This window comes from Arachis hypogaea, chromosome 15 (genome assembly GCF_003086295.3).
Source record: "Arachis hypogaea cultivar Tifrunner chromosome 15, arahy.Tifrunner.gnm2.J5K5, whole genome shotgun sequence".
Lineage (NCBI taxonomy): Eukaryota > Viridiplantae > Streptophyta > Magnoliopsida > Fabales > Fabaceae > Arachis > Arachis hypogaea.
This window is the reverse complement of record NC_092050.1, coordinates 134,752,346-134,775,766: the sequence shown is the minus strand read 5'-3', so window position 1 is coordinate 134,775,766 and position 23,421 is coordinate 134,752,346. Positions and strand designations below refer to the sequence as shown.

Sequence of the window (23,421 nt, the reverse complement as noted above, 5' to 3'; positions counted from 1 at the left end):
CAGTATATGATTTTCTATTTCTTAAGCTAACATAGAATAACACATTTAGTGGCTACAATTTACAAAGTACTTAAGATGCAACCTTCCCCAGATGATTTTTTTTTTAATCTTGTCATTGAAATTCTATTCACCCAAAATAAGTTTTTTCTGTTAATCAAGGATCAGGTGCCATGTTTCTCTTAAATTAAGCCAGTGCTAGAGAGACATTTGGCATGTGAAGCCAATGCAGCATGATGAATAAAACACTGAAGAAACTAAAATTGAAATGTACAATAGGAGAAAATGAAATTATGAATAAACAATAATAAGTAAAATAAAAATAAAAAAAAAATACGAATCTGCATATGTCACCTGAATGGAATCATTATTGTCTGAGAACTGAGGACATTTATATTAGCAAGTGGACTTTTATTGAAAAATCAATATTAGCAAGTGTACAAGTATATATGTTACTATTTTGTTTTCTACAGATGAATATCATTGATATTCTATTGTTTATTTTATCTATGGTCAGAAACTTGAATGTCTCAGTCAGCAATTGCCCATAGTTTAATGGTGTGATGCCCCATACATATTCCTGAAAGTAATGATCTCATTTTAAAAATAGGTACTACTATAAAGACACTAAAAATACTTTTTTTAAACATTTATATGGGTTATGATATTATTAAAAATTTTTATTAAATTAATTAATAATTTATTTTTTAATAAATCATAACAAAATCAATTTATTATAACAACAATAATAAACTCAATTATTTGTATTATAATTATTAGATCAGATTTGGTCCGATCGATTTACACAATATAAATCAAATCATGTTTAAATTTTTTGATAAAAAAATAAATATATCCTTGATTTTTGTTTTTTAAAAAAAAAAACCTATAATTCAATGAGTTATATAAATTAATCAGTTTGACCGGATCTAATTTTTTTATTGTTATAAAAAATTCGGTTTTATTCTAATTTATTAAAAAACTAAAAAATTACCAATTTATTAATACGTCTAATAATAATGCAATACATAAGTATCTTAATAAAAAGGCGTTTTACTTTATGGGAGCATCTTCCTTTCAAAATAGCTCGTCACTGATTTTCTTTTTTCAAAATAGCTCGAACAGTGCAATATATACCGAGAAATATCTTAATATGTATTTTTGTAAATGTGTTTCTTTAAAAAAAAATCTAATAATAGTAGCGCAACGAGTTTTATTGTGAGGGTTTCCTTATTTGTTAAGAATATAAAAGTAAAATGTTTTTTTTTTAATATAAGATTTTAGAATATATAAGGATTTTAATACACTAAAATTATCTTTTACATAAAATTTATATTTATATTCTTAATAAGTACCTTGGTAAAATCCTTTTTATTATTCCTTTAAAAACGTACCAGTTTCATAACTACGATTTCTCCTCACCAAGTGATACAAATGAGTAGCTGACACTAACTTGTGGTTTATTCTTTACTTCTTTAACCTTTAAGTAGGCTTTTTTAAATGCATTATTGTGTTATAATTTTTTGGTATTATTGCAATTAAGACAATATTTCGATATATATTCTAATTCCATTTAATTGGCCAAGCAAAACCGATGGTCATAACAAGATAAATATGGGAGTGACACCAACAGTAGCAATGATATTTGTATAAAATTTAATTTTGTTAAATAAATAAAGTGATTACTTTAACCCAGATATCTTTATATAAAAAATAATATTATGAATTGTTAAATAATTTAATATATTTTATTAAATTATATAATAATTCATAATATTATCTAAATAAATATGTTGAACTATTTAATAGTTCATAATATTATTTTTATGTAAAAATATTATCATAAAAATAACCACACTTAAATAATATTATTTCCAATCACGTATTATATTATACTTACTATAAAATGAAGTGGGGTATTTATATTTTAGTAATTACTTGTAAAATTTATTGTAAATAGTGTAAAATTTAAAAGTATTAATTTTTTAACTAACTAGTTATCTATGAAAATAACTTCTCATTGTTCGTATCTTCATATTCAATTCTCCAACCTTCGTAGGGTATTTTATATTTTAATAAATAAAATAAAGGTAATATTTACCGAAATAAATATTTTTATGGAAATTTATCGATTTAAATTTTTTTATTATACCTCGTTTATATTGTAAATAAGATGATTTTTTACGTATCTCGTTTACAGTATGAAAAAAAATCAAATTGATATGTATATATCTTGTTTACACTATAAACGAAATATATATCTATATCTCGTTTACACTATACATGTATTTACAGTGTAAACGAGATACATGTATTTTTTTTAAAAAAAATTGAAAATAATAAAAAATATTAATAATATCAATAATCTAAACTTTTGGCATGCAATTAGTATATAAAAAGATTGGTAGAAGAGATTAAAATAGATATGTTTCATCAATTTTAATTCATTTTAAATGATAAGGATTAACACCAGTTTAATTGGAAATCATTAAACTCCTTACTATTAATATGGTTACCTCTTTTTTAACTATCAACTGTTTAAAAATTTAAAATATAATTTAAATACACTTAATTTATTTAATGACCTAGTTAATGCATGTTACTATTTTATTGGTATATAATATGAAATATTTTAAATTAATTATATAATTATTTTTACTTTTAAATTGTGGATGTTTTAAAATATGTTATAAAATATTTGAATGAATTTATTTTTAATGTATTGATAATATAAAAATAATTATACGATTATCTAAAGATTAGAAGCAATAAGTAATTATTTAATGCTTAATATGATATTGGTCATTATGATAACTACGTGAGAATTGAAACGGCTCACGTAGTTATCATCATGACCAATATTATTGTTTCTTGTTAGATAATTTCTCTTTTTGAATACTAATCAATCAAACATATTTATTTTCATCTCTTCTACCAACTTTTTTATGTACTAATTGCATGCCAAAAGTTTAGATTATTGATATTATTAATATTTTTATTATTTTTAAATTTTTCTTTTTTAAAAAATTACTCTGTAAACGAGATACATGAAAAATCATCTCGTTTACACAGTAAACAAAATATGGCAAAAGAATTTAAATTGATAAATTTCCATAAAAATATTTATTTCGATAATTATATTTATTTTATTTATTAAAATAAAAATTCCACCTTCGTGGGCATGTCCAGATTCTTTATTATGGAATTGAAATCCAATATTCAATTAGATTTATTACGCATTTTTTCCGTTCTTTTAGAATTAATGTGTACTTTTTTGGGGGTTGTTTTGTTTTTTTTAGTTAATTTGTGTCTTTTATGACATGTTTGTGTCCTTTATGGGATGTTTTTTTACCTTATTAGATTAACACTAATTGCACCTTTTGTATAATGTTTTGTACTCTTTTACCCTAATTTGTGTCCTTTCTGAAATGATTTTGTAGGTGATTGCAAGCTATATTCACTCTACAAACACGAAGAACAAGAAAAAGAAAAGGTAAAAAACAAGAAAAAAAGATTTAAAGTTTTATAAATATTAATTTTCTATAAATTTATATTTTTTTTCTCTGTGAGATTTAAGATTTTGATATTGGTTATATTTTAATTTTATTGGAGAATTTTAGCTTCTTATGTTGCTGATCTTGACGTCTTCTTATTTTAATAAATACATCTTATCTTTAATTAAAAATTATTATTTTTATGTTTATTGTGTTAAATAAAAAAAAACAATTTTCATGGATGTTGGTCTGCTAGTTATATTAAAGAGAAAATTAAAAAATAAAAAAAATTATTTATATAACAATTTTTAACATTTTACAAATATTTTACCCAAACAAAGTCCTTGCTCTCTCCACGTCCGCATAGTAATATGGTCAAAGAGAGCGTTAAACTAACGTATGAGTCTGATACCAAACCAAAATGAATTTGATTATGTGAAGTGTTGGAAGTTGGAACCATTGTTCTAAAAATCGGACCGAATTGACCGATTTAACCGATTTAATTGTGAATCGAAAGTAAACGGTTCGGTTTATTCCTAAACCGTTTTTCTACGTCGAAGCGACCGGTTTTTGGCCGGTTGAATCGGATAGAAAACCGACCGGTTTAAAAGAAACGGCGTCGTTTTTGCCAAATTTGCTTACTTTCACTCTTGGTTCTGAAGCTCCTTCGTTTCTTTCTCCCTTTCTCCCTCCCTTTCTTTCATTCACAGAAACTCAGCCAAAAAACCCTAGCACTGTAAGCCTACACCACCGCCGCCGCAAGGAGTGGCATACTGCCGCCGTCCGTCCGTATCTAGCTTCCCTCGTGCTCCAAGTCTTCAACCCCCGTTCGCTGTCACCGATCGCAGCTGCTTCCTCGAGCTCGGCGTCCGTCGTCTTTGTCTGCTCAGCCGCGCTTCCGCCGCCGTTGGTTGCCGTTAACGTTCGCGTCTTCGTTCAGCCGTCGTCTTCGTTCGCGTTCTTCGCCGTTCAAGTTTGCTCGGGGTTCACCGTTCGCGTTCACTCGCCGTTCACCGTTTGGGTTCGCGTTCGTCTGGAAGCCACGTTGCCCTGCTTCAAACTCTGCGACCAACCCGCGCGCTCCACCTAGCCGTCGAACTGCTCTCTTTTGTCGCCGCCGTGAGTTCCCTAAACCCACCACCAGACAATACACTCACACAACACCAATACTCTGCTTCAAACTCTGCAACTTATTTCTATTACAATAAGTAACTATTTGATTTGGCAGTGGTTTGGATTTTTTTCATAGACTGAATTAAAGTATACAATAGTTATGTTCTCTTCTCTATCACATTGATACTAAGCTTTGAATTCTCTTATTTAGTTTCAAGTTTACCGCACTCAACATGTTTGATGAAATGCTTTAACCATATTTCGGGTTGGTTTTTATCATTTCTAGCTTTTAGAAACTTAGTAAGTTGATTGCATGTGAAATTAGAATAATTGGATCTTAGTAATTAGGAAATTTTAGCTGCACAAATAGCATCTTTGTAGAAAATATATTAGCATCATGATTCCACTTGCATTAATGTTCTTCAGGTAAATTTTAACTGTTAGTGTGAACTTGTTAATTTGCTAATTGTTCTTGTGTTGTTGTTCTGTTGTTCTTCTGTTATTTTTATTTTATTTTTTTTTGTTGTTGTGATTTTTTGTTCTTGAACTTGTTAAGTTGATAATTTGCTAAATTGTTGGGCTGCTGTTGTTTTAATTTGCTAAATTGTTAGGTTTCTGTGATTTAATTTGTTGGATTTTCTATTTAGGTCTTGTTCTTGTTTATTTGCTAAATTGTTGTTGTGTATTTACACGTTGTCTTTGCTTGTAAATTTTATTGTATCAAATGATTGAATGAGAGTAAATTGTGGAATCTGAGGCTGGTTTGGTGTCCATTTTCATTTTAGTGTTGATTAAGTTTTCTTTTAACTTTGGACAATTTCATTTTGCGATCACCCGATTTACATAACAGAGCATTTTAATCTTGGCAGAACTTTGTCACATAAATTGATTGCTATCCAATTTAGCTTGTCGGATAAGTTTGGATTAGTTTGTGTTAATTTTAATATGTTTGGCATCAAATTTTGAGTTATATACCTTACTTTATATGCAGAGCAAGATGATTGATAACTGTAATATTGAAGCAGCAGAGATGTCTGCTACTGCTAGTTTAAAAAGACTTTAGTATTAATTTTACTTTTAAAAAAATATGATTTGAAAATTGAATTTCTAAAAACTGATTTTAAAATTGGATTTTTGGTTAAAAAATCTGGTTTTGAGATTAAAAAATCTGGTTTGAAAATTGGATTTCTAAAAACTGGTTTTAAAACTAGATTTTTGGTTAAAAAAATATGGTTTTGAGGTTAAAAATCTGATTTTAAAATTGAATTTACAAAAAAACCCGGATTCAAAACCGGTTTGTATATAAAACCGAATTTAAATATTAAAACCAGTTTTTATTTTTCCAAACCGGTTTCCTTTTTTAATCTGATTCCAATTTGGTTTTATAAAACACAAAACTGGTTCTAAAGTGAATGCAGTTTGGATTTTTAAAAATTCAAACCATGCCCACTCCATATAACATAAAGGAGTATTTTTGGTCACGGAATGGGCCGGACGAACCCGACCCATAACAGAAACAGAGATCCGGATCAACCCAACAAACTCTAACACTAAGCACAGTAACTGAAAACCCCTCCAAAGAAACCACCGAATTGAGAAAACTCTCTGTTCTTGACGTCGTTGCTGTAGTCGACGCCGTCACTGTCGCCGTTGTGGCAGCAGGTGGCTGCGATGTCCCTCTTCTCAAATCGTCACTGCTACGCTATGTGTCATCCCTCCGTAAGTCTCTCTCTGTCTCAGTTTTATTTTCAACTACTGCTAATGCGCTTGAAGTATTATATTTGTTCAATGAAATGGAATTCCCAAGAGAAGAACTTATTTGTAAAAAGAATCATGTTGCACTCTTTGTGAGAATTTCTTTTGGCTTTCAGCTTGTTGCATATTTAATTGTGATTCACTGAATTAAGATAAATAGGATAGCTAGATATGATGCACTATGATATATAAGTGGTGACTATTTTTGCTTTGTTACTCATAAGAATAAGGTACTCTGAAATTCATGTATAAGGGATGATAGATATAGGGTTAGGTTGCATTGATCCGTCTTACTTTTACGAGTGGATCCTTAACTCTAGAGGATTGGCTTTATCTAGTTGTACCATCAATTCTTTTTTTCTTTTTTTTTTGTCTAGTTATGATATAAATGAATATGATAAAGGAGTGTTAAATCATATGTATATCTAGTTGACTTTTGTACTTTGGTTTGTTGTATGTTCTATATACTATAATATAATGCTCTTAAGTCTTACCTGTGATGTATTTTGTAATATGATGGCCAAATATTTTTAGTTAAGGCAAATAGTGCATGATCTTCTTCTGGTATTTTCTAAATTTATATGATTTCCTGATATTTGATGACTTATACGTAAATCTCTTTGTTTGGGTGATTGTATGAAACAATAGAGGTACAAATGTTGTTGGTGTTTTTGAATGTTGCAGGAATGTGCTTTATTGTCTTCTTTGTTATTGTAACCAATGTTGACAAGTTAGAAATATTATCAACCATCAATGGATAATAGGTCTTGGCATCATGTTAGTTTTGGTGAATGGCTAATTTAGATGCTTTTTTTGCTTAAGCTTTAGATTCACGATTTCATTAATTTTTTGAATACTTATTCTTTACATTTCTGGCTGAATCATTTTCCTTGCTTTTATGATAAACAGGTTAAACACACTCTTTCTCTCTGTCGTTGTAGTTGGTTGGCTCAATACCAAGCTTCCTTAGAAAGATATTATCAATCAAAAGTTTGAAACCAAGAGTTCCCTTTTTCTCCTGGTTCATTTACTGGCAAGTACTCCTGCTGCTAATAAGCTTTCAATCAATGTTCTTTGTCTTTAACAAACCTGCAGTCAAAACAATCAAAAAGTTGCTTGGGCGCTTTGGAGAATCAATTATCTCCTTTGATGGCAAGGTTTCTGTTAATAGTTTTTTACATATCCAGAGGTATAGTTATGTCAATGTGTACATGAAATGGAAGAATGATTCATACTATGACTCGATTGAGGACATTCACCAGTCCATTCTGCTCAAGCCAATAATTGCCCTAAAAAACTGCATTGCTCGGAATCCCAATGAGTGCATCCCTATCTCCGATGTGTCGAAGAGGGGATTACAATTGGATGTGCCCATGAAGGTTGCCAGATTTATGAGACAGTATCCATCCATCTTTGAGGAGTTTACAGGTCCTCAATACAATCTTCCTTGGTTCAGGTTGACACCAGAAGCAGCCGAGATTGACAAGGATGAGAAGAGAGTATACAAAGATTGCAGGGAGGATTTGCAATCCAGGTTGAAGAAGATGATATTGATGACCAGAGAGAACGTTCTTCCTTTAAAGATAATTCAAGGGATGCAGTGGTATTTGGGCTTGCCTGATGACTTTTTGCAGTATCCAGAACGAAATCTTGATGACTCTTTCAAGTTTGTGGAGATGGAAGGTGGATTGAAGGCATTGGCTGTTGAAAGAAGAGAAAAGATTTTCTCTGTAATGGAAGAGAATGCGATGAAAAAAGGTTTGATCTTTGGGGGAACAATGGAGGCCATTGAATTTCCCTTATTCCCATCAAAAGGTTTGAGGTTGAGGACAAAGATTCAGAATTGGCTAGATGAGTTTCAAAAGCTTCCTTATATTTCACCTTATGATGATTTCTCAAACTTGGATCCAAACAGTGACATAGCTGAGAAACGACTTATTGGGGTTCTTCATGAATTGCTTTCGCTTTTTGTTGAACATTCTGCAGAGAGGAAGAAGCTCTTTTGCCTCAAAAAGTATTTTGGGTTGCCACAGAAAATGCACAGAGCATTTGAGCGGCATCCTCATATGTTTTATCTATCTTTTAGGAACAACACTTGTTCAGTTATTCTTAAGGAAGCCTATAGTTTCGATAGATCAGCTTTTCAGAAGCATCCTTTGTTGGGTGTTAGGAAGAAGTATATCAAGTTGATGAAGAAATCACAAGTGATTTTAAAGAACAGGAGGGTGAATAATCGATTTTCTAAGAGTAGTTCAAAACAGGATTTAGATTCAGATAATGTTGATAAAGAGGAGCATGAGATTGCAGCATGCTCTGCGGAACAGGTTGTATGAAAATTTAAAAATTTATTATGGGAAAAAGAAAAACAGATCAAACGCCACACTGTTCTTCACTGAATGAGAATGAAATGGCCTATTAGCTATTTCAATATGGATTGGTGGCAGATTTAGTTGTATTATTATTGTCCTAAGATATTTTCAGTTCCGTATCTATTTATTAGAAAAAATATTATCACTCATGTGATTAGTGTTAAGTGACAATCTGATTAACTATATTTGATTCTTTAGCATTGTACTTTGGGATCTCAAATGTTTTACACAGCATCTCAGTTATTGGTGAGCAAAACCCAATTTGCAGTCCAAGTTACTTTGTCATCACCTTATAATATTAATGAAGAAAATAAACCTTGAATATTAGTAGGTTTTTTTTTAATTAAAATGAAAATTTCAACAGCAAATGAAATATAAAATATTCACGAGTCTGGGTTAGGTTTTTGGCCCGGGTCCGGAACGGCCGGTTTGACGTTCTCCTCCGGTTTTTAGAGAAACGGTTTTGGGGGCAAATAGGACTGTGTTTGCTTCCGGTTCAAGGTTAAACCGGTTGAACCAGTTGATTCGGTCCGATTTTCAGAACATTGGTTGGAATACTCTCAGGGGCAGTTTGTCCAAGTCACTAATCATATACTCATATGATTACAGTTTATGTATTTATTTATTTGTTTGTTTGTTTTTGAGCCTTTAACTGTTTGCATGATCACCCATTGATGAAGCCAAAGCTTCTTTGAAAGAGATGGTATTGTGCAAAAAAGGTACAATGACCGTGAATCCCATAAATGTCACTTTTAATTAAAAAATGGAAACTAAAAAGAAAATAGGAATAGAACCACAAAACAATACCCTAAAAAGGGAAGAGCCACATACACAGAAAAGAGAGATGTTTGGTTTCAATAAATTAAAAACAAGAGATAGCAAGTGGAGGCGAGATAGGTGGAAAAAACCCAGCATATTTTTAAAGTAAATTTAATTTTTTTAAAGAATTTTTTCAGTAGATGATAGTAAATTTTAGTTGAATCTTGGATATGCATATAAATTTTAGAATAATATCTCAAATTAATTTTTAAAAGAACTTTATTCAAATACTTTAATTTTTTGTAAATTTTAAGGACTAAATTAATTTATAAATTTTATTATATTAAAAAATTAGTATTTACATTAGATTTTTCTATCTAGTAAATTTAACCGAAATAAAAAATGCTAAATAAATACGAAAAATAAATCACTATTATATATATTATTTATATATTTTTATTGTATATTTTATATTAACATATATTTTATATAAATAATTAATTTAATAAATAATTTTTATATACTACTAACACTTTATAATAAATTTTAAAATTAAAAAAACAAAAAATATTAAAATTTATTATTTTTAATTAATAATTTAATTATTTTAATTTAATAATCTAACAGCATATTTTACATCATATTTTTAAACAATTCACATTAAATATTAATAATTAATTAATCACTAGAAATAATAAATTCTCACTGTGCTATAATATTTTTGTAAATTCTTATATATATGTAAAAGAAGAGAGAAAGAGAGAGCAAAGTGGGTCAGAAAACACACGTCGTGTTCAGGCAAAATCCATGTGCCCACATGGATGATTGAGAGAGAGAGAGAGAGACTGTGGTACATGTCTTTGTACACAACACACAGCCCCCATTATTTATATTTATGACCTCAACATCAGCACAACAACAAAGAAGCCAAAGAAAGAGAAGCAGCAGTGGCAGCAAGCACCATTACAACACAACATTCACAAACACACATATATAGACCCAACAAGGAAACACTGCTCAAAAACTGAACTTGATGCCAAAGTTTGTAACTTTTCATTTTTCCTAAGCAACTTTACCATTAAAAACGGTAACGGGTGTGTTGTGATTCTTGCTTTTGTGAGCACTAGTGAAGAGAAGAACTGATAGAGAGAGAGATGAAGAAGAATGAGAGTGGTGGTTATGTAAGAGCGGATCAGATAGATCTGAAGAGCTTGGATGAGCAACTACAAAGGCACCTGAGCAGAGCATGGACGATGGAAAAGAACAAAGAAAAGCAGCAGCAAGAAGATGATGCTGCCATGGCTGCTGCTGCTGCTGCTGCTGAAGGAGCAAGGTCATCATCAAGAACAAGGCAAGAATGGGAGATTGACCCTTCCAAGCTCCTAATCAAGTCTGTCATTGCTCGTGGAACTTTTGGCACTGTTCATCGTGGTGTTTATGATGGCCAAGATGTTGCAGGTAAAAAAAAAAGAAAGCAGTGTCTTTCTTAGGCCGTGTTTGGCAAGTGTCTCAAGAGTCATGACAGTAAATGCAAAAACAATGGTATAATATAGGCAGAAAAAGTTTGTGTTTTTGTTTATGTCTTCATTGTCTGCAGTTTTTATATGAACAGAAAATCAGGCTAATTTTGTTAAGAGAGAGATTTTGCTAATTTTTTTAATATCGGTATCCTCATTAAAAAACAGTTTCGTGTTTCTCATTATTGCTGTGTTTCTGTTCTAAGACAACTGCACAGGAGAATCTGAAGTTGTAATGTTTGTTCTCATAGTTAACTGTTTCAAGGTAGAATCATGCACAGCTTAGTTCATTACCCTTTTCTGCGTGTTTGTTTTTTTTTTTGGGAGTGGCAATTTCGGTATTTGACTTGGAGAAACCTGATGTTTTTTTCAGCTGACAATGTTGCATGTGTTGTTCTAATGTCATCAACCTTCCCTCTCCCTTTTAATGAAAATGTTTTAGTAGGTTGATGAGTTGCTAAGCTCTTCTTTCATGTAAAATGCCAAGATTCCTTACACATGTTTTAAAAACAAAAAGAAAAAAAAAGGGGGAAATGTACTAATACCTTTCATCAAATTTATGCAGTTTCTAGCTCTAAATTTTATATGAAGTTTTGTTGAACATGATGTTTCAGTTCAAAGTGTGACACCTATGTTACTTAGCCAACAGATCCATTGATTTTAAGCTTTTCTGGTTCCTCAAACTTTTTTCTTTATACTTATTATTTCATCAGTTTGTAACTTAATAAAAGTGTTGGACATGAGTCCATATTTCGTTTCTTTTTTTATTTCCCTGAGTTCGTTTTTTAACGAGCAATGGAACTTTGTAGATCTAGATTTACTGAATCCGTGATTCACAAGATTGTGTATCTTTTACTTCTTTTTTTATTATTATTTTTGTTATCTAGAATTCACAAGATCCAGTTGACTTGGTAGTTATGTGCATGAACTTTAATATTCTTCTTATCTTTTTTTAAAACTTTCATGTGTTCTTTCTTGTTTGTTTCTGATATGCACCTAATTTTACTACTTTGAGTCAATGTAAGGCTGAGAACAAAAGTAATAATAATAATAACAATAATAATAATAATAATAATAACTGAAACTTGTGGATGGTAATGGCCGGTTATTATGCTGCCACATAATAAATTTCTCTGATTAGAATAATAAGAATAATACATTTTTTTCTCCTTGGAGTTAGCTACAAGTACTCTTCAAGTTAAAGTCATCATTAATGTTAGTGCCCTTGTTTTAGTTTTTCAAATGTTATATTTTAATATGGTGAATATTTTATCCTTAATGATTCATGTGTGCTGAACTCAACCCTGTAACTTTCATCTGAATTTGAATAAAGAAAAATTCAAAGTAAGTAGTGAAGACAGTTCTCCAACTGATGTAATAACGAGCAATTTATCCATAATTTTCATTTTGTTTTGTCAGTTAAGCTTCTTGATTGGGGGGAAGAGGGCCATCGTTCCGAAGCGGAAATAGCTTCTTTGAGGGCAGCTTTTACACAAGAAGTTGCTGTTTGGCATAAGCTTGACCATCCTAATGTGACCAAGGTAATGTTTAGGTCCTCAATCCTCGTTATGTTCTTTTATGTAAACCGATTCCCGGTTGCTTCCCATTATAGGTTTCTAAAACCATGCCATTTTCTACTATGAATCAAATGAGATAAGAGAGATCAAACAAAGAAACATAACTAAATGGGAAAGATAGTTGATGCATAATGGCATAAGAATTGGATGTTCTAGGAGACGAATATCATCTTAAACTCGGACTATTTGCTCTCGCCATGAATGTATGTGATATCAAAACGATTTTGGATCACATTTTTGCTTAATGAGTTTCATTAATGCTTTTTTTTTTTTCTGTTGCTTTTTCTATTATTTTGGGGGTTGGGAGCGGGATTGGCCAGTAGTTGGGTGGGCGAGGACAACATTATGATCCAAACTGTGGAAAAATACACAGGGCTAAAGAGTGATCCAATCTATGGTACATTAAGTTTTTGCCATAGTTAGAGATACAGAATAAAATTTTCTGTACTTGTATATTCTTCTTCATGGACATTGTTGTTAGTGTAATTACTCATGCATTTTTGATCCCTTAATTGCTTACATCATTTGATTACATCCTACTTAGCATTGTATTGTATTATGGAAGTTAATTGTGTAAAGTGCTTAAGGCCGGAGGAAATTGCTGTCATTGGTTTTTCCTTCTAGAATAGATTTCAAATAAAAAGCATGGGATTTCTCTTACTTATTCCTCATGTCACATCCATTTTGCAGTTCATTGGGGCGACAATGGGAACATCAGATCTACAGATACAAACAGAGAATGGTCACATAGGCATGCCGAGCAACCTCTGTTGTGTTGTGGTTGAGTATTGTCCCGGAGGTGCGCTGAAGTCTTATCTCATTAAAAATCGGCGAAGGAAGTTGGCTTTTAAAGTGGTTGTCCAACTGGCACTTGACCTTGCAAGAGGGTTTAATCCCTATGCCTAATCTTTGTTATAATATTAGACTGTTTTATAAACTTTCTTTCTGAGCTGGCAACTTTTTTTCATTTTACTTTTTAGGTTGAGTTATCTCCACATGAAGAAGATTGTTCACCGAGATGTTAAAACGGAAAATATGCTTCTGGACAAGACGCGAACCTTGAAGATAGCTGATTTTGGTGTAGCTCGCATCGAGGCTTCCAATCCTCATGACATGACTGGTGAAACCGGAACTCTTGGTTATATGGCTCCTGAGGTATATACTTAAAAACGTTTCCCACGTGTGTTAAAGGTGCATTTGAAGTATCTGATAGTTGAAAATTGTTAGATGATTTGATATGTTACTAAATTGTCATTTAACATTTCTCAACTATGAACTTCACATTAAAACAACTATATGTGATTCTAACTTTGAAGCTACCAAGAATTATATCATTAAAAAATGTGTATATTCAACTTGGAGTTTAGATACATGATCCTCAGCAAATATATCCTGCTATATTTCTAGAATCAATTAACATGTATCATAATTGGTTCATGTTGAGCTTAAACATATCTGAAGAAACTCTATTGTGCAGGTTCTAAATGGTAATCCATACAATAGAAAGTGCGACGTGTACAGTTTCGGTATATGCTTATGGGAGATCTACTGCTGTGACATGCCATATCCTGACCTTAGTTTCTCGGAAGTAACATCGGCCGTCGTACGACAGGTATATCGAGCATACTAAGTGTGGGCTTTTTTACCAATGTGCCACTTTTTTCCGAAACTTATTACTAAAATGTCATTCTCTTGAAACTAATTACTCAGATGTTACTCTTTCTATATTTACTATAAACAACCATGAAATGAAATATCAAATCAGTTGTCACTGGTAAAAGGGTAATAATTAGTTACAAAAAAGTCACATTTTGATAACAAATTTCGAAAAATGTGACACATGGGTAAAAATTCAACTAAGTGTCTCTACTGCACAAATTTGGTGTTTCCCCTTTTGTTCCCAATTGACCATGCGTAGTGGTGGACTCTATAAAACTGCAGAACCTGAGGCCGGAGATTCCGCGTTGTTGTCCAAGCTCTCTGGCAAATGTGATGAAGAGGTGCTGGGATGCCAATCCCGATAAGCGGCCGGAGATGGACGAAGTGGTGTCGATGCTGGAAGCTATTGACACCTCGAAAGGCGGAGGTATGATCCCTCTTGATCAACCTCAGGGTTGTTTATGTTTCCGGAGGTATCGAGGACCTTGAACAAGATTTTTCATACTATCAAGGAATCTAATCGATTGCAAGAAAGGGAAGCTATACAAAATCAGTTTGTAATTTGATTTTCATTCAAAGGATAGGAGAAGAAGAAGAAGAAGAGAGTGAAGAAGAGTGTGAAAGGCATAGGTAAATGAAGAAGAGCTCTAATATATACTTTTTGTAAAGCTAATTTGTGCTCTCCTCATTGCATCCATTTTTATGATATATTTTCTATGTAAGTTCCTCTCATACACTCTTGGAAGTAGTAGCACTCCAACACCAATATCAAGGATGGTTGGTTCAGTTCATGATTTTTCTTTTGCTTGCAAAGTGATTTTCGTTTAGTTTTCTTATGTTTTTCTCATGAACAAATGAGTGTGACATGTGATAATGGTAATTAAATTAGTATTAAATAATAGAAAATAGAACAGTTTATACATAGCCAAATGCTTAAAGGGAATATATACAATTACTTTTATAAACTTATTGTTAGCAAGATAAGGACGTGAGCTTTTAAGAAAATATTTTTTTAAAGTTATTTCTTTTAAAAGAATTTATAAAAAAATAAAAGTAATTTATATTTAGATATTTTATGTCAAAAATATTTTTATTTATCAATTATGTTTAGTTATAATTATATAAAAATATTTATTTATTTATTTATTACATAATTTTTTTTTTTAAAAAAAATTAACAAAAATAAATTATAATTTCTCAAAAAAAGATATTTTTTATTTTTTTAATGTTTTATTTTTATTATTAAAAATTTATCAAATACGTTAAAAAAATATTTTTTTATTAAATTTTTTTATTTTATTAAGTTAATGACACCCAAATAAATATAATAAATATGATAATACAAAGAGAAATTCTTTAGTATGGATCACATGAAACATCCATACATATGAATTTGTCGTGGCAGTTAGTATGTTGCGACGTGTAACTTTCTTCTTCTGTAGTACATGGAGAATTGCACACCTAAAAGAGTGGCAGTGCTGGTGGTGATTGTAGCAAATGGTTAGCAGACGCATAACTTTCTTCTTTTGTGGTACATGAAGAATTGCACACCTAAAAGAGTGGCAGTGCTGGTGGTGGTTGTAGCAAATGGTTAGCAGAGTGTGTCAACTGTATATATTAGACAGATCAATGTGTGTGTGATTGTGGTTTTTTGAAAAGTAGGCTTGGGTTTCTTTAGGGTTTTTTGGTTTTTTGGTTTTTTAAGATAATATGGAGTAAATACCCATAGTAGTCCTGAGATGCACGTAATTACTCATAGTAATCTCTAAGATTCTGATTTTCCTATTGTAGTCCTCCAGATAGAGTTCCGAGCACTCAAACTAGTCCCTGACTATATTTCAGGTGATGACTCATCACTGGAGCGCTGAGGTGGCATCGGATTGCCACGTGGGACGTGTCCAAAACGAGGTCGTTTTGGGTTTGGCGCCCTTGAAAGCCAAAAACGATGCCGTATAGTTGTTACTTATTATGAAAAACAGTTTTCTCTCCCAACACAAACACTTCGTCTCTTCTTCTTCCACCCTCTGACTTCTTCTTCATCTCCCCATCAATGGCGTAGCCGTAGGGTTGTATTTGCTGGGTTTACGAAAATTTGAGAGAAGAAGTCATCTGGTCAGAAGTTGTTATCGATCTTCCCTTCCCTTCCTTCACCACAAACACGAGGTTCTGACGTTGTGATCAGACTCAAGGTAACCTTCTTTTTTTTTTTTACTTTGCATTTTGAATACATTGTTGGTTGATGATAGCATTGGTCAGTGTAGTTGAGGTTTTGGAGTTTTGGTGTCATTGTAGTGTCTAGGGTTTGAATCTTGGTTGGGGTTTGTGGGGTTGCTGTAATACCCGAATGAAACAGGGAAGAAACAGGGAGATGTATGGAGGTTTGGAAAAATATGTTTTCTTGTGGTGATTATTTTTCCTTTTTAATGCATGAGTAGGCTTTCAAATTCTCCCTATATATTGTAAAAATTTTAAATTTCTTGCAGATGGAGGAGAAGTTGGACATCATGTTTCATCATTGGGGTGACTTCAAAAAAAATGCAGAAGGGATTATAACATATTCTCCGGACAACAAGGCCTGTTTAGGTGATCTAGACACTGATACTCTAGATGTCTTCTACATACGGAACTAACATAAGGAGCTTGGGTACAATGACATAAAACAGTGCTGGTGACATGTTCCTGGAAAAGGTTTGGAGAATGGGTTGAGAAATGTAAACAGTGACAAAGAGATAAGAGAGATGGTGAATTGTGCTAGGACAAATGAGGGATTGATTGATATATATTTCGAGCATACAGTGTCAGTGCCGGAGGTGTTAGAGGGAGATAACACAGTTGTGTACTTGGATGATCATGGTGGAAAGGGATGTAATGCAGGTACAGATACTGATGTGAGTCCCCCACTTACACAGACTCATGCACTCATAGTTGCTCCTCCTATCCCTAAGGTTGCACCCAATACTTCTTGCAAATCCAGTCCCAAAAAAAACAAAACATCTCCACGGCAATCACAACCATCACACTCCAAAACTGCTAATCCTTCCAAGACAACCAAACCTCTCAAGAAGACCAACTCCCCAAAAGCCACCAAGCCCACCAAGCCCACCAAGCTCACCAAGCCCACCAAAATCAGCCAGCCCACGAAACCCAATCAGAACACCAAATCAGATAAGAGCAACAAGCAGAAACTGTCCAAGAGACCAAGTATTTCCAGGAGACCCTGTACACGGTCTGCTGCTAGAGGATTTACTAGCAAAGTGTTTAACAATGAAGTTCCCTTTGATGTATCTTCTGACTCCTCTGACAGTGAAGAGGATAGCATGTTTAAGTCAGGTCCGGATGAGGGTAGTTCCTCTGATTCTGAGGCTACAGGGAATGATCCTAAAACTGGGAGTAGGATTAGGAGAAACATGACACATGCAGCGGTGGGTAAGAGAAATATTAGTCCACTAGGTAAAGGGAAGGAGAAGATATTACATGAAGACGATGATTTGGTGGAGGAGGTGAGCGACGCTGAGGTTGACCTTGGGTTTGTGGGTTGTGTTCATGAAGGGGTAGAAGATGGACTAGACCCAGGTGTTGATTCAGATGGCACCAAGTCTTGGCACTCGGAGGAGATGAAGACGCCTCCAAACTCAGAAGATGAGCTGGAGGAAGGAAATGAATCTAAAGAGGCAAGTTTGCTGTTTAGGGAGGGTGCAAGATTTGGAGAGCTGCACCTTGAGGTAGGCATGAAGTTTGAAACTAAATGGGAATTTAGAGAAGCTGTGAGAGAATATACAATCCAAGAGGGTAAAAGCATAAAGATAGTGAAAAATGATAACATAAGGTGCCAGCTAGATGGGGAACGAACAGAGCTTCCACCTGCAGTGCTACCTCCACCCATCATCGACATGAGTAGCAGCCCCGGATGAGAGTGCATGAATAGGAAGAAGTGTATGGAAGAAGAAGAAGAAGAGGTGAACAAGACGAAGAGGAGAGGTGTATGAGAATTTGGGGATTTAGGGTTACATATACTAGGAGGGACCAATCTGGGTAAAAATTGGAACTTAGCCAGCTCAGCTAGCCGTTGGCAGCCCTCCAGCGTGGCAATCCTAGGCCACGTCAGCGCTCCGGTGATGAGTCATCACTTGAAATATGGCCAGGGACTAGTTTGAGTGCTCGGAGCTCTATCTGGAGGATTACAATAGAAAAATCGAGATCTTAGGGATTACTATGAGTAATTGCGTGAATCTCAGGGACTACTATAGGTATTTACTCGAAAAAGGAATTGGAGTTGAAGGAAAAAAAATAAACGTTATGAGAATCTTTATTTTTTATTCTAAATAAATGTATATTATAATTAATCATATAAAGTTGAATGGTTTTTTATTCTGATCTTTGAGTGTGAGTGATATTTTTCAGGGTGTTAAAGAACATTTAATGATATAATTAAGTTTTAAGAAATCTTTCATGACTTAATTGTAAGGTGTGTAAGTGTTGATGCATTTTATTTTATTTTATTTTTTTTGTCTGCTTTAGACCGATATGATTTTTTTTTACTTTTTTTTAGTTTATATAAAATGTTTTAAACTTTATAATTGTTTTGTGTAAGTATTATAATGTTTTAAACTTTATAATTATTTTTTTAATTTTTGGTTAACGAGTACATATTAATTAATGTTTATCATTGTTAGTGGGTCGGTGAATAAAATGGAAGAGTAAGGAAAAAAATAGTAACAAAATTGGAGTTAAACCCCAAAGTGATCTCTGAGATTCACAAAATGCACCGATTTAGTCCCTGACTTCCCAATTGCACTAATTACATTCTCCAGATTGTAAAAAATGCATCAATGTGGTCCCTCTCAAATTTTTCATTCATATTGCTTGCCGGCAGGAGTGACGTGGCGAATGATTGCCACGCTGGAGGATGAGAAACGTCGTCGTATTGGCAATCATTCTTCTCCCGCTCTTTCTCGTGCTTCTCCCTCTTCAACCTCTCTTCCCTCAACTCCTTCAAAGTCTTCCTCCCATTCTTCTTCTTGTTCTCATTCTTCACTTCCCCATCACTATCATCCCCACCGCCTTTCTCATCGGTGCCATTACGAATCTCAAGATGCCAAGGCATCTTCACACCCTTCCCTGCTACCCCATACCCTAACCTATACTTCTCATCCTCGGGACCCACCACCACCCCCGAGGACTTCCCTTCTTCTTTCTTCATCCTCTTCTCCTTCTTCCACCCTTCCCTTTCCCCTAACAACTCCTTCCTCTTCTCGGTTTCTCGTATAGGATCGAAAATCTTAATCCCCTTGAACAAGTTAATGTGTCTGTTGTCACCTGAATTCTTCAATTCTGGTTGTTCTTCTTCTTCCTTCCCCTTCTCTTCCTCTGCCTTGGCCTTAATGAGAGGATCCAAACCCCTGGCGGTGTGGAGGCGCTCGAGGCGGAGCTCGGCGCCGCCCTTTCTGACCTCGTCGCACTTGATCTGCTCGTCTCTGGCAGCTTGCTCCTCGTCGCGGCGGACCTTTTCCCTGTTCTCGTAGTTGTAGATGTTCCACCGCTTCTGCGGGAGAATGTTGAGGCCGCCATGGCCTCCCATTTTCGGTAGCTTAACGATTTAGTTTGCTGAGGTTGGAGATTATTGGCTATGAAATTCATAATATCGATGAACTATGAGCTTGATGATAGGCCTCTTTCGATTTTCCCAGCGAGAGATACGATATTGATAACAAATTTGCAATACTTTGTTGTGAATTTAGTTTGGAACACGTTGTGTGTCCGCGGGTGTAATTGGAAATTCTGAAAATCCTAAGACAATACTGTAAGGGGCTAAATAGTGATAGTACAAAGTAACCTATGCCAAATCAATATGATCCTTCTTCTTTGTCTTCAATTTGTGTCGCCTCTCCATGTGGCTTCCTGCAACCAAGGAGATGGAAGGTGAAAAAAATTCAATGCCGGAAGAACAAGAACAAAAAAAATTAAGAAATTAATTAAGCAAATTAACAAACGAATACAACGCAGCAAGAACACAGCAAAGAGAGGACTCACCTACTAGAATTTCGGCGAGAACGGCGAGAAGCAAAGCAACACAGAAAGACCGCGAGAAGCACCGTAATAGGCAAGAACTACGAGCATCACGGCGAGGAGGGTAAGAAGTTGCTCGGCCAACATGGACAGAAGGGGATGACAACTTTAGAGTTGGGGATGATGGCTTGGGTCTCCAGCGTGGCAATCATTCGCCACGTCACTCCCGCCGGCAAGAAATATAAACAGAAAATTCAAGAGGGACCACGTTGATGCAGTTTTTGGAATTTGGAGGACGTAATTAGTGCAATTGAGAAGTCAGGGATTAAATCGGTGCATTTTGTGAATTTCAGGGACCAATTTGGAGTTTAACTCAACAAAATTGGCCTTTTAACTTTCGTTGATATCTTCTGTTTATTGGTCTTTATTATGACTACTTATGGTTGGTTTCTTTATTCGTTCAATCACTATTTATTAGACAGTACAAAAAAATTTTACTGTCTAGAAAACACAACTCAAAATCCATAGGTATAGATGTTTCATGTGATCTATATTAGAGACTTTTCCTAACACAAAAGAAGGGCAATGCAAAGTATTTTGGAATATGTAAAGTCCGAGAAAAGGCTCTATTCAAAGGATGTAATGTACTCGACCTAATATGATAATTATAGTTTGAATTTGTGGTCTTAAGGTTATACAGAAATAACTATTGTTTAAAGATTTTTTAGTATTCATATTTTTCTATGCATTACATTCATAATTACATATTTATTACGTCCAATATTATTAAATTATTCTGACAATAATTAAGAATTACAAAATAAGATAATTTAATTACTACAAAAAATTATCAGAATAGCGACCGATTTTAGAGACTGAAAAATTTGGTCGCTAATAGCGATTCATTTAGCGACCAATATAAGATTTCTAGGACCAAAAAAATGTTGGTCACTAAATCGGTCACTAAGTTTCATTCAGCGGTCGATTTTAGCGACTAACGAAAATGGTCACTAATAGCAATCGATTTGGCGATCGATAATATTTTTCTTTGATCAAAATGGAGTTGGTCGCTATTTTTAATTTAGCGACCGATTTAACAACCAACAAAGAAATAGACTAAAATTAGTTGGTCACTAATTCGAACGCTAAGCTAAGTTGGTGATCGATTTTAGTGACCAATTATAAAATACTATTTTAAAGATGTTGATCGCTAAATTGGTCGCTATTTCTAAATTTAGCGACTAATTTGATGACAGAAATACGAAAATAGTGTTATAAGCTAATCACTTGCTAAATCCATCTCTAGTTTAAATAAAAGGGAAGGTACTCGGTTAATCTAACCCTATCCTAGTCGGGAGTGGATCCTCTCTAGTGAGAAAAAAACTGGATGGTATCCAGTGTTCAATCTAACCATTCATTGTTCTCTCTCACTTATTTATTTCTGGTCCCATTCAATCAAAGGTGATAGATAACATTGTATTCTATCAATTGTTAAAAAAACTGGAGATGATCCTTTTCCATCCTAGCCACCCTATCCTCAGATTCCTCACACTTCTCACTAACCCTAATGTGACCACCGTTGGAAGCACAACACCCTCTCCATTTGGGCCGTCGTTGCCGTAGCCGTCGTCGTCTGTTGTCTAAAGCCTTCAACCTTTTTTGTCATTGGCTCACTGTTTCTCACTTTCTTTGTCGCTGGCTCACCGTCTCTCACCTTCTTCTTGCTGTGAAACTCTTACGATTTCTCTCACCTCGATCTCACTCTAAAGATCTCTCTCACCTTGATCTCGATCTCACTCTCCGCTGCTGCTTCTAACTCACATTGCCTTTCCTTATTGCTCTGCCCCAAGAAGGTATTCTCTTCTCCCTGTCGATTTGAGTTTTGCTATGTTTCATCTGTTTTTTGTATGTAATTAATGTTTCTATTTTTTACTGATTTTGAAATTAAACTTCGAATAAAAGAACAAGCATATAATTGTTGTTGCAGAACTTTGTTTCTTGTTGTTGCATATAATCTGAGGAAGGACTTAGTGTAGCATGGAGAATATGAGTGCTTGCTGAATACTATGGAAGCGTGTGTCATTGATATCTAGTCTCAGTTGGTAAGAAGTTAAGAGATTAGGAGTTCACTACTAGCCACTTAATATTGATTATTAATTAACTAATTAATTAATTGGATGTTTCTTTAGTTGAGGATAAAGATTGAAGAGTATTATGGTTTGTTGAAAAAGAATGTTGTTAATGTATAACTACAAATTTCCTTCGTTATTGTTTGCATAATCACCTAATTTTGGTTATACTTATTTTAGTATTCTTTTATTGTAGTTGTATGGATTTGTTTGTTGCCATTGTATTTATCAATGGTAATTATATTGAAGCTTAATATGAAAAATTACTTAACCAATTTATTTTCCTCTGAGAGCATGGTTTTGCAGCACACATGAATATTGCTCTCATACCATTGGACTGCTTTATAGTCCACCTCCTTTGCTGTAAAATAATATATCATGATCACAAGACTTCTCATTCAAATTTGAGGTACGTCAATTTCTCCATTTAAATCTTGATTTTAAATTGGTCTACAAAAAGCCTTTTGGTCTTCTAAGAATAATTTTAAGGTAACAAAATATATTACCTTTTTCATGACACGATTTATGTATTTGATTTTGTTTTTTGTTAGAATATTTGAAAAATTATTTAGAACATTTATAAAAAATAAAAAATCAATCTCAGGATATTTTTCAAGCTTATTTTTAAAGTTTTTGCTATTCACTTAAAAGTCTTTAAAAAAATTCACTCAACATGACATTATCAAATTTAAAAGATTTAATACTTCTTTTTTTGTAAGTATACTTACAAAAAACTGCATTTTCCAGGTTTTTTTTTTTGAATATTTTCTTGTATTTAGTGCATTTTTTCAATTTAGAGTAATTTGAGAGAGCTAAATATGAATTTTTTTTTCTACATTATTTTGTCAAAAATTGAATTTTTTTTCATGGTCAAAATAAATGGTTGCATTCCAACCTTCCTGTTCTTCCACAGGTTCTGACACTACCCTTACATTTTGATAATAGCCATCAGAGTTCAACTTAGGTGAACTTTGAATGGTTCAGTTATCACTTGGTAGTGACTAATGAGTATAGTTCATCCCATCCTTATTCAAGTTTAAATTATA

The 23,421-nt window shown here is 33.4% G+C and overlaps 4 protein-coding genes across 4 annotated transcripts; 3 read left to right on the top strand and 1 right to left on the bottom strand.

Annotated features, from left to right (window-relative positions):
* The first annotated feature begins 4,082 nt into the window (after positions 1–4,082).
* Positions 4,083–8,933, top strand: LOC112750793 (protein WHAT'S THIS FACTOR 9, mitochondrial). The gene is made up of 3 exons (XM_025799642.3): positions 4,083–4,610; positions 5,596–6,323; positions 7,269–8,933. The coding sequence occupies exon 3, from the start codon at positions 7,427–7,429 to the stop codon at positions 8,690–8,692; it is 1,266 nt and encodes a 421-aa protein (XP_025655427.1). The 5' UTR covers positions 4,083–4,610; positions 5,596–6,323; positions 7,269–7,426; the 3' UTR covers positions 8,693–8,933.
* A 1,279-nt stretch (positions 8,934–10,212) lies between these two features.
* Positions 10,213–15,031, top strand: LOC112750792 (serine/threonine-protein kinase 54). The gene is made up of 6 exons (XM_025799641.3): positions 10,213–10,945; positions 12,424–12,545; positions 13,272–13,468; positions 13,562–13,736; positions 14,059–14,193; positions 14,523–15,031. The coding sequence occupies exons 1-6, from the start codon at positions 10,642–10,644 to the stop codon at positions 14,727–14,729; spliced, it is 1,140 nt and encodes a 379-aa protein (XP_025655426.1). The 5' UTR covers positions 10,213–10,641; the 3' UTR covers positions 14,730–15,031.
* A 1,000-nt stretch (positions 15,032–16,031) lies between these two features.
* On the top strand, positions 16,032–18,699 carry LOC140178981 (uncharacterized). Its single transcript, XM_072216833.1, has 2 exons — positions 16,032–16,429; positions 16,724–18,699. Exon 2 carries the CDS (start codon positions 16,979–16,981, stop codon positions 18,149–18,151), a length of 1,173 nt encoding a protein of 390 aa, XP_072072934.1. The 5' UTR covers positions 16,032–16,429; positions 16,724–16,978; the 3' UTR covers positions 18,152–18,699.
* A 339-nt stretch (positions 18,700–19,038) lies between these two features.
* On the bottom strand, positions 19,039–20,385 carry LOC112747167 (uncharacterized). Its single transcript, XM_025795163.3, has one exon. The coding sequence runs from the start codon at positions 19,816–19,818 to the stop codon at positions 19,039–19,041; it is 780 nt and encodes a 259-aa protein (XP_025650948.1). The 5' UTR covers positions 19,819–20,385.
* Positions 20,386–23,421: the final 3,036 nt, after the last annotated feature.